Source organism: Diplotaxodon limnothrissa, linkage group LG1, assembly GCF_057381915.1.
Source record: "Diplotaxodon limnothrissa isolate DT_005_m linkage group LG1, D_limnothrissa_male_GT1.1, whole genome shotgun sequence".
NCBI classification, from domain to species: Eukaryota; Metazoa; Chordata; class Actinopteri; order Cichliformes; family Cichlidae; genus Diplotaxodon; species Diplotaxodon limnothrissa.
In genome coordinates, this window is record NC_140596.1 from 37,392,168 (window position 1) to 37,403,632 (window position 11,465).

The following is an 11,465-nucleotide window of genomic DNA, read 5'->3' on the forward strand; positions in this document are numbered from 1 at the left end:
TGTAAATGAAAGTGACAGCAGGTGCAGTGTAGAGGTTGGTCTCCAGCACAGTCTCAAGAGTATGGAAGACATAACAGGAGATGGAGTGTTACATAAAAAGAGCTGGGTGGGGAAGTCTAGCTTCTGCAGGCCACTGGTGCGAATGTTTCTGACCAAACAATCAGAAATAGACTTCATGCGGGAGGCCTGAGGACCTAATGTCCTTCAGTGCTCACAGCCCAGTACCATGCGGCTTGAATGGTTTACAATACCTAACTGATATCCCAGAAGTTTAACTGACTTCATATTATACTTGTTAAGGAAAATGTTATAAAACACTTCTTCAGTAAAGACTCAGAGAAGAGAAACACACAGAACTTCTTGCTAGCAAGGGCAGCCTCCAGACTGAGACTCGTGCTAAGAAACTGCCCCGGTCTTTATTTATACTTCAGTGGGTGCTTGTGTGCTTGTGTGTGTGTGTGTGTGTGTGTGTGTGTGTGTGTGTGTGTGTGTGTGTGTGTGTGGGGGGGGGGGGGGGGGGGGGGGGGGGTCAGAGTGTGACCCCATAAAGACTTCCCTAAACCTGCTGGTCTCGAAGTCCAGCAGTTCATCAAACCAAAAAGCACTTAGACTAAAACAGATATAGCTACGTTAATCCTACCGTAAAACAATAAGACAAGGTACGACCTCTCTCATGCTCCCAGGATGTGGGTGTGCACATCAAGCCTTTTGTAGCCTGCTAGAGATCACACATCCTGTCACTACACAATTGATTATATGCCTCTAAGTATACATGGTTGAATATTTCCTAATACAAATAACTACATGCAGTATTCTACCATATGCAAACTTATATCACTAAAAGATTATACTGACTACTAAATACAATTTTCCATTGACAATACTGAGTGCTCACTTCACTTTTTGAGCAGTGTATTATGCTGCAGGCCAAAAGGTCCAACGTTTCTAAGAGGTGAAGAAGAGCTGTTGGCTCTTCTGGCGTATTTAAGGTTAAATTAATCCACAAAAGAACCTCAAGATGAATGAGATGGTTTGAAGTTCAGCACTTTGGCTAGACAAACATGGCAGAGACAGACTAACTGGATTGAATGTGTACTCTGTGATAATACAATGGTAGTAAACATCTGGCATCGCTCACTAACTAACCATTATAACATACAGTGGGGCAAAAAAGTATTTAGTCAGCCACCGATTGTGCAAGTTCCCCCACTTAAAATGATGACAGAAGTCAGTAATTTGCACCAGAGGTACACTTCAACTGTGAGAGACAGAATGTGAAAGAAAAATCCATGAATTCACATGGTAGGATTTGTAAAGAATTTATTCGTAAATTAGGGTGGAAAATAAGTATTTGGTCACCTCAAACAAGGAAAATCTCTGGTTCTCACAGACCTGTAACGTCTTCTGTAAGAAGCTTTTCTGTCCCCCACTCGTTACCTGTATGAATGACACCTGTTTGAACTCATCGTCTGTATAAAAGACACCTGTCCACAGCCTCAAACAGTCAGACTCCAAACTCCGCCATGGCCAAGACCAAAGAGCTTTCGAAGGACACCAGGAAAAGTATTGTAGACCTGCACCAGACTGGGAAGAGTGAATCTACAATAGGCAAGCAGCTTGGTGTGAAAAAATCAACTGTGGGAGCAATCATCAGAAAATGGAAGACATACAAGACCACTGATAATCTCCCTCGATCTGGGGCTCCACGCAAGATCTCATCCCGTGGGGTCAAAATGATCATGAGAACGGTGAGCAAAGATCCCAGAACCACACGGGGGGACCTGGTGAATGACCTGCAGAGAGCTGGGACCAAAGTAACAAAGGTCACCATCAGTAACACACTACAACGGCAGGGAATCAAATCCCGCAGTGCCAGACGTGTTCCGCTGCTGAAGCCAGTGCATGTCCAGGCCCGTCTGAAGTTTGCCAGAGAGCACATGGATGATACAGCAGAGGATTGGGAGAATGTCATGTGGTCAGATGAAACCAAAGTAGAACTTTTTGGTATAAACTCAACTCGTCGTGTTTGGAGGAAGAAGAATACTGAGTTGCATCCCAAGAACACCATACCTACTGTGAAGCATGGGGGTGGAAACATCATGCTATGGGGCTGTTTTTCTGCCAAGGGGACAGGACGACTGATCTGTGTTAAGGACAGAATGAATGGGACCATGTATCGTGAGATTTTGAGCCAAAACCTCCTTCCATCAGTGAGAACTTTGAAGATGAGACGAGGCTGGGTCTTCCAACATGACAATGATCCAAAACACACCGCCCGGGCAACAAAGGAGTGGCTCCGTAAGAAGCATTTGAAAGTCCTGGAGTGGCCTAGCCAGTCTCCAGACCTCAACCCCATAGAAAATCTGTGGCGGGAGTTGAAAGTCCGTGTTGCTCGGCGACAGCCCCAAAACATCACTGCTCTCGAGAAGATCTGCATGGAGGAATGGGCCAAAATACCAGCTACTGTGTGTGCAAACCTGGTAAAGACCTATAGTAAACGTTTGACCTCTGTTATTGCCAACAAAGGTTATGTTACAAAGTATTGAGTTGTATTTTTGTTATTGACCAAATACTTATTTTCCACCCTAATTTACGAATAAATTCTTTACAAATCCTACCATGTGAATTCATGGATTTTTCTTTCACATTCTGTCTCTCACAGTTGAAGTGTACCTCTGGTGCAAATTACTGACCTCTGTCATCATTTTAAGTGGGGGAACTTGCACAATCGGTGGCTGACTAAATACTTTTTTGCCCCACTGTATATACATATATATATACATATATATATATACATATATATATATACACACACATATACACACACATACACATATACATATATATACACACACATATACATATATATACACGCCCATCGCTGGCATGATCTGGCTGCGCTTTACCAAACCCGACCTCAGAAGGCCCATTAAGATTTCTCTAAGATTTCCGTCGATCGGCGGTAGCTCGTTAACGGAGATTTGCCGTGTTGTGGCGTTAAGGTCATTTCAACGAGATTAACCTGAAAGCACTAGTGGGAACACAACGAATATGACTGCACATTTACGCCGACATCATCCTAGTGCAAAGACAAGTGGAAGCAGAAAAAAAACAAGCAAGCATGCTACTAACTTTAGCCGAGTCATTTAGACAGCTGTTTAATATGCTGCTGAGAATATAGCCCAGAAGAAGCGGATAGTATAGCTTTTATTTTGGAAAGAGACATTTCTCTGTAATAAACTCTCTTTTCCAAAGGTGAGTGATTCCTCAATAAGATACAGGGCTCGCAATATCGCTAGCCCGACGTCCCGGGGCTAGCGATTTTTTTCAGTCGGGCTACCAAAATCTATCTCTTCCCTGCCCGTCGGGCTTTTGTAGGAAGGAAAAATATATGTCAATGCTTTTGCATTCTTTCAGAAATGTAGCTGGGTAATTATGTCATTGGCATCGGTGAGCCACTGTCAATATGTGACATATTGCAATCGCGTTTGAATTTGCGCTTGTTTTTTTGCTTTCACTTTGCAATCGCGCGAACTGTGTATAGAGAGCGACAGCACTGATCTGTGAGTGATGATAATTTGTGCACCAATTCCTCTGACATCGTCTTATTAATTGTTAGCTTACTATGCAAACATGACAAGTGAAATCTCCCGCAGCAAGCTTAAACATGTGAGAGGTTGATCGCGCAGAGAATCGCTGAGCTTATGTGAGTGTGTGTGTAAAAGCAGCAGGATATATATTTGACTACGATGACCTGGATGACTGAGAACCTTCACAGACAGATATATATTTTAGTTCTGCTGAGCCAAATAAGACAGGTCAGGGTGAAGAAGTGACAGCCAAAGAAAAGCTTACCACAAAACGGAGAAGTTATGACAAATCAGACTATAAGGCAAAAAGAAAGTGCAGCTTTATGGTTTCATGGACAAAATAATTTCTGTGGCTGCAATATGACGAGCTAAATAACCAGGGCTGCACATAAGTGGTCCGCAGGTGCGCATTCGCTGTCAAAATAAAAAACACGCACAAGGGTTAGGGTTAAATTTAAAAACTGTACTTTTGAGTTAAAATATATATTTATAATTTTAATAAATGACAAATTAAAAAGGCATGAACATTTTTTTGTATCGAAAAAATATCGAACCGTGACACCAAAGTATCGAACCGAACCGAACCGTGAATTTTGTGTATCGTTGCACCCCTAATAAATAAATATATATATATATATATATATATATATATATATATATATATATATATATATATAAAGCACTTTGTAGCTTATCTGTCCAGCAGAAAAAGGGTTCACTCAAAATATAGTAGTTACTGGATGTAACTTCAGTTCTATGCATCTACTATGCTGATACTGGTAAGTGTTTAAGTTAATAGTCAGATTCTCTTTTATAGAGTTCCTTATAACTCTTCCTTTTGGGGGCTTCTTCACTCACTCACCTCTTTTCACCCTCTGTGTTTGTACATCACTTTAATTATTACTTATTATTCATCTCTGTTTCTCTCAGCAGCTGGCTGCCACTCCCTGAGCCTGATACTGTTGGAGCTTCCTTCCTGATAAAAGGAAGATTTTCCTTCCTACTGTCTTCAAAGTGCTTTTGGTCATAGGGGACTGTCTGATTGTTGTGGTTTTCTCTGCATCATTGTATGGTCTTTACTAGGGATTGGTATCAAGAGTAATTAAATTCCTTAAAATTCCCTTAAAATAGTCCGTTTTGCCTTTGTCTATGGGTCACACTTATTGTTTGCACTTGCTGAAATCAACTGATTTTGGTACCTGTGTCAGAGAAGGAAAATAGTGGCACAGTCTACAGCATGGATATAGGCATTTTATTTATATTCTATTCTATACACAAAAAGACCAGAGCGCGATGCTAAAGTGCAAATTGCATGCAGGACAGAAACAACAGCATTATGCTGGTAGCACAACTTTGGCTCTTTGTAAGCACTTGCACAGACAGCATGCTAATGCTAAGCTAGCCAAGAACCCAGGGTAAAAACTGAGTGAATGCTCACACCAGCCCGGCAGCCAGACCCTAAACTTCAACAGGTAACAAACCGATGAGCAGCCAGGCTTTGTTTCTACCTGTTCATTGTTCTACAGTAGAATCACCATGGCGATCGATTTAAAGTCTCTTTGCGATGGTTTTCATCTTTGATTTGTGTTCATACCTAAATACTAAGTGAAAGATCCTGTGTGTCCTGATTAGGATAGGGATTTGTGTTGGTGCATGGGACTGTAGCCTATAGGCTTATATTGTTAAATTGTAATGATGAGACAATGTGTTTAAAGTCATTTTATAGAGAAACAGGAAAATAATAAAATGAGTAGTAAAACAAATTAGTTTTCCCCCTTGGGAGTAATTAAGTAAAGTACTGCATTACTTTTAAGAAAAGTGTGTAATACATTACTTTTTTGAATAACGACCCCAAAAAGGCATTTCCAAAAAAATGCCTGCCTTTCCATGCTTCAAGACATTTGTTTTCTCTTTACAAACCTTGACCAAGAATGAAGAGGCGGACAGTCATGTTGACAAAGACCCAGGAGTATCCCAGGAACTGCACGAGGTTGTACATGAACAAGTAGCTTTTCTTCAGACCCAGGTATGCTGTGGAAACAAGAGAGAAAATGACTAAAATCAACTAATCTGCAGAATTTAATCTAAAGGACAGCAAACACAGGTGATATAGGATATCTGAGTTTCAGGTTGTTTGAAGGTGAAGAACTCTGTGAAACTCACGGTCATTACGAACTCTTGACTCCACACTTATCTTGTTTAGCTTCTCCTCCTAAAAGAACAACAAATGAATTACAATTAGTCACATTTCTCATCAGTTCCAAAGCAGCTAGGTGATGAATTTAGTACGTTGAAAAGAAATGTATTTATTTTTTATTGGGAATGCAAAAAGTTATTGTGGCTCTGTAATTGATAGCTGTAGTACATGTTGATGGTGTGAATGTCCCAGAGAGTTCAAAACACGACTCCCTTAATTATAAAACACTTTTACAGATAAACACATTTCACTGGATAATCATATTAAATTTTAGCAGCATGTCCAGAACAACTGATTTAGTCTTTCAGCAGTCTTAATAGCCAAGTAGGAAGGAGCATTGACATGAAGTTTACGTTCAAATTACACATGTGCAAAGCTGAACCTTGCCAGATCACAATAAGTTATGTAATATTATGTGAGTTGGCTCTTGCATGCCTAACTTTGAAAAGGACCTGCCATAAAATGTAAAATGTCCCCCAAACAAAAATATTTTAATCCCCAAAACCTGTTTGCAACTACAAAGACTACATTTTCTAGTCCTTTGACTTCCCATCAGACACAGTGTTCATGTTAGCAACCAAAAGTCTTTTCTGTGGTACACATTTTACTCTCAGTCCTCAGGGTGAGTGGAATCATTGTCGTTTTGCCTTAGCCTGAAGCTCCATCTCAGCGTCCGACTCATCCAGCCATCGGTCGAAGTCTGGGGCCAGAAACAGAGGCTTTTTCTCCTGCAGCGTCAGCCGGTCCCACCAGCGCTCCTCCTTCTTCTTGATTTTGATGTCAACCTGACGCTCAGTGGATTTGTGCTTGATCTGGAAACAGAGTATTAAATCGAGCCTAAATAACATGACATTTTGTTTAACCTGTGTGTGTGTTGAAATAAAACCTACAGCTATTTGTTGGAAATTAAGTCAGTTTTTCAGTTAGTGTCCATGTCAAATTCACTCACACTAAAACTGGAGAATGACAGGAACATTATTAGCACAATGTCATAACCTTAGCAGGAAAAAACACCCCAATCAATTCTTGAAAACTTTCAAAAATGAGACAGCAGTACCTCGGGTCTAACAGGTTCCAGGAACTCCAACTTGAACTCGTATTCATTATCTCCCTTAGCTCCATGACCCTGTGCTGTGGTACAAGGTTTTTTTAAACAGTAAAGTAAGCAAAGTGAGTACAAATTTTATTTGTAGAGAACCTTTCACTAAAAAAATGCTAAAGCATTAAGACAAAAAGACAAAACTGTCTAAGTATATTGTGGTTATGCATCATTCTGTAGTTCATTCTTATTTAATCTTCATTTTCTTGTTCTTAAATGCACAAAAATGAAGTACCAACCTCTGAACTGAAGTGTGTTGTGTTCTTGCAGGTTGATATTGACATTCTGAAAAACACAAAAGCCGCCATCACAACCCGAAAGTGGACAAACCATTGAGGTAGAAATGATACATTAGGTACGGTGATATTCTCTGTTGAAAGAAAAAAGAATCCTCATATAGCCCACAACACAAATTTATAACAATACTTCAAATACTTCGCTCACACTACGATATTATTGTAATTTTTAACATTCTGTGATGCAAAAGTATTGCAAAACATTAACGTCATCATTTTTTTCCAACTTCAAATGATGTCCTCAAAGTTAAAACTTTGTCAATATCTGTTTTCAGTTCTTGTCACTAAAACATTCCATAAATGTTTCCATTAGATGGAGTCAGTCTGATGTTAGTGTGTGATTTAATGGGGTCCAGATGGTAAATACACGCAGTCTGTTTCAGAAATTAAATGTGATAGATCAGTGAAAACCACATATCTGTTGACTCATTCAGACTGACGAAAACATGCTGGCAGTTGATCTGCATTTACAAATCAGCCAAATAAATGTTTGCAAACCTTTGACGATCGATCTGAGGCTACGTTCACACTGCAGGTCTTAATGCTTAATTCCGATTTTTTGATCAAATCCGATTTTTTTGTCTGCTCGTTCACACTACAAATAAAATGCGACAGCAAACGCGCTCTAGTGTGAACGCTCAAAGCGGCCCGCATGCGCAAAAGAAGATGTCACACACAACGCGCTCTGTTTAGACCCAGAGCAAACAATATTGTTTGACTGATGGCCCTTAATATAAAGACTTCGGACTTCACGTTTCCCAATTTTTGCTTTAAGTTATTTTGTTATTTACATAATAATGTAGATAACCTAATAATTATCCTTATTGCTGTTTTAGAGAGGAGCGGTGCTTCAAAGGATAGTTGCAGATTTCTGTCAGAATCTGCAGATTATGCAGTACAAATAAAATGTTAACGTTTCTCCAACGTTGTCTTCCCAGCAGTTTCACTGGATGGCCAGGAAGCTTTCGCGATGTCTTATCGGGCGCTTCTCCGGCGCTGATAATTGGCATCTGTCTTGTGTCAGTGACGTAAAAGACAGATTTAATGCGACTTGACCGTTCATACAGCAGTCGCTTTCTGAAACATCGGATATGTATCGGATTCAGTACCACATACAAAAGTGACCCAGATCGGATTTGAAAATATCGGATTTGTGCCGTTCACACTGTCACACCATGATCGGATATGGGTCTCATAGGGTAAAAAAAAAAATCGGATTTGATGCGCTTTCACCTGCAGTGTGAACGTAGCCTGAGAGTGACTTGAGTTAGTCCTAGTCAGGCTGCAAGTCTTTTCAGAAAGGTTGCCTCCTGTCAATTACCTTGCGACCAAAAGTGATTGTCAGTGTGCAACACATTCAATCTCTGGGTAACCATTTAGTCACCACAAACTGCACGGGAGGTAGCTTGGTCAAGCTAAGTATATCCAGTGTTGGGTGCTTTTTCTGCCGAGTCAATTTGCTTGGCTAACATTATTTCTGCATTTTTCTGCATTTTCCTTCAGCCCTGGAAAAGACCAGACTTTTCTACCTCCACTGACTCTTACTGAAGATCAAATATTCAAACTACAGGTTTGTTTTAAGGACGAGCAACATCAGACTTTCACAATACAGTCAGATCAGGTTATGATGAAGAGCTAAACATAGCAGTACAATACTATACACAAAACTATGTTGCAATATGTTTTTGTTGAAAGTGGTGCAAAGTTGTTGATTCAAGTTTACGGCCACTTTAGAGGTGGTAATGTTGTACTATTGAGTTTTACAGCAGTTATTCTGAGTTGCTTATACTCGTGTGTGTAGGACAGGTGGTGTTCTCTGAGACTGTTTGAGTTTCCCTTCATTCATTTCCCTTCATCCTAAGAGCCGAAACAAGATCCAGAACAACCATTAAACATCATGCATCTTTTATAAGACATTTGTGCAGCAGATGGAGGATGAAGTCGAAGAAGCTACTGTTATAAACTCAGCCCATTAGACTGGATCCTTGTTTAGACACACGTGTTTACACTGGACACACACTAAAGTTATTCAGCAAATAATTAAAATATAGGGAGCTGTAAGCAAATGATGAACCAAATAAAGGTATCAGTGATGTCATCCTCTCAGATGGGCCGCTACAGTCAAAAATAGATAGAAAAGCATCTTATCAGTTGTTATACGACTTCCAAGAAACAAACTACAAGAAAGCTTTAAGTTCTTTTAAAAGCCTGGTTTAAAACCTTTTATCTGATTGGCATCTTTTAACTTTACTTATATAGTTTATTCACATTTTGTTATAATGTCTGATTCTTAGGAGGAGCACTGTGAACTGCAGTGCTGCTGAAAGTTGCTTTGTAAGTAATTTTTGCATTGCCAAGCTTATAGCAAATGGCACGGCCATGCGGCTGACATAATAAGTGAAGCACATCTACAAAAACAAGGAAGTCAAACTTTAGCTGACGTGATCTATTTTTGATATCTCTGAGTACAGTGGATGGTTTCATATTCTTTTAATAGACAACAAAGTTCTACAAAAGAAAAAGAAAAGAAAAAGAAGCTTTCCTTTGATGCTTTTGCTAAAGAATTTGTTAGAGATTGAAACATGGTGGGATGTACAGAAAATAACATTTTCACAACTTAGTGTGGTTTAGTGATTTTAAGGTGTCTTTTGGTCATATTTGTAGAGAAACTGAATAATTTTTGTGTTTTAGACTGTCCAATGAAATCTTACTTTGTAGGTGAGGGGAATTCAAATAGATATCATTATTATTATTTCCTTATCATTCACAGCCATAATCGGTAACAAAGAAATATTAGTTCTCTGAAACTCGGCTTTGTTTAAGCAAACATTAGAGGTGGAAAACTGCAAAGAGAGAAGCTACAAAACAAGGAAGTAACTCTAAAACACCAAATTCAACTGTCACTCTGGAGTCATTTCACTCAGTTATCACTAATGCATTTACCTTCTTTACAGAAAACTTCCTTACATTTTAGACCCCATTAGTGCTGAAGGACCTTGACCTCGAGAAGTATTAATCTTGCTTAAAAAATAATTATGCGCTTTTTTTTCTGAACACAGGAGAAGCGTGTATGAATTCTTCTGGTTGTCTGCTTTGTCATGCCAGCTGAAGTAAGTATTATCAGTCAATAAATCCATTTTACAACTGTGACGGTAGCTACGGCATCAGCTAACAGCCAGGCTGGCTAGCTGTGACCGCGACAAAGTCCGCTGTAGTACAGCCACAGCGAAGAAAGCTCCCGTTAAGTAACAGCAACACCCAGACCAGCAAGAAAATAAAAGCAAATTTAAACGGCGAGCCCGTCGGAGTGGAGGTTGAAACATTATATATGGAGTCAATGAGCTGAAAGCTGTCAGGCGGATGTTGGGGACTGTCCTACCTTGACATCGCTCAGTTCCACTCGGAGGTAAATCTCTCCGTGCCGCTGAGCCCAGTAAACATGAGGAGTCAGGATTTGCATGTTCACGATGTTTTGTTCTTTCTGATATCTACATACCTACCCGGCGAAGAATCTTTTTCTCAAACTGATTAACTGAAACCTTCATCTGACAGCCCGGAGGATGGACAGATGATGCAGGGTACTTCCGGGGGGAGGTCGCTCTCGGATTTCAAAATAAGAATTTTGAAAGGGCCGCCTTCAGAATAAAAGTCACCCTAAAAAACAACGAATAAATAAACGGATGAGAATGAATGGGTGGATGGAATGAATGAATAACTCAATGAATCTTTCATACACGTGCCCAGCCAGTGCCACACACAAAGACATTTGGATCTTTCGGTAGTCGTTTCACATTGCTTTAGGTGTGTTTAACCTAACTTTGAATGATTTTTTTAAGTACTTTATCCAAGCCTTTTGCATTTTATATTACTCTGAATTTTAACCAGCTGAAGAAAAAAAGTGTGACTTTATATAAGCATAAATGCAAACACCCATATAAAGAAGCCAGACTCTTTTACTCCCTGGCAGGAAAGTTGTGCTATAACTGAGACTGTTCCACAAGTGGCCACCCAGAGACTATAACAAGACCGCAAAAGACAGGTGATTAGATTTTCATATTCAACCATTATTAGAGCACTGCTTAAATTTTCCCACATTTCACTTCTTCTAGTTTAAAATGATCCAAACGTGAATAAGAGGGGTGCAGCTCCAGCATATTTCATAATCTGACAATTATTGTTAATCATGATATAACTTTTTTAAATGAACTTAAGGCTGCAGGATGACTCTTTCTGCAACTGTGAACAAGTTGATTGATGCAAAGAGCTCAGAAGCATCATGATTT

At 39.7% G+C, this 11,465-nt stretch overlaps 1 protein-coding gene across 1 annotated transcript in view; it reads right to left on the reverse strand.

Annotated features, from left to right (window-relative positions):
• LOC146640143 (very-long-chain (3R)-3-hydroxyacyl-CoA dehydratase-like) overlaps nt 1-10,733 on the reverse strand; it is a 15,029-nt gene extending 4,296 nt beyond the window's left edge. The window contains exons 1-6 of the mRNA XM_085357968.1: nt 10,562-10,733; nt 7,126-7,171; nt 6,845-6,918; nt 6,435-6,599; nt 5,754-5,802; nt 5,511-5,621 (exon numbers count right to left, since the gene is read on the reverse strand). Of these exons, the coding sequence (XP_085214094.1) occupies nt 5,511-5,621; nt 5,754-5,802; nt 6,435-6,599; nt 6,845-6,918; nt 7,126-7,171; nt 10,562-10,642 (526 nt within the window). The 5' untranslated portion in view covers nt 10,643-10,733. The remainder of the gene's footprint in view (nt 1-5,510; nt 5,622-5,753; nt 5,803-6,434; nt 6,600-6,844; nt 6,919-7,125; nt 7,172-10,561) is intronic.
• Between the last annotated feature and the right edge of the window lie 732 nt (nt 10,734-11,465).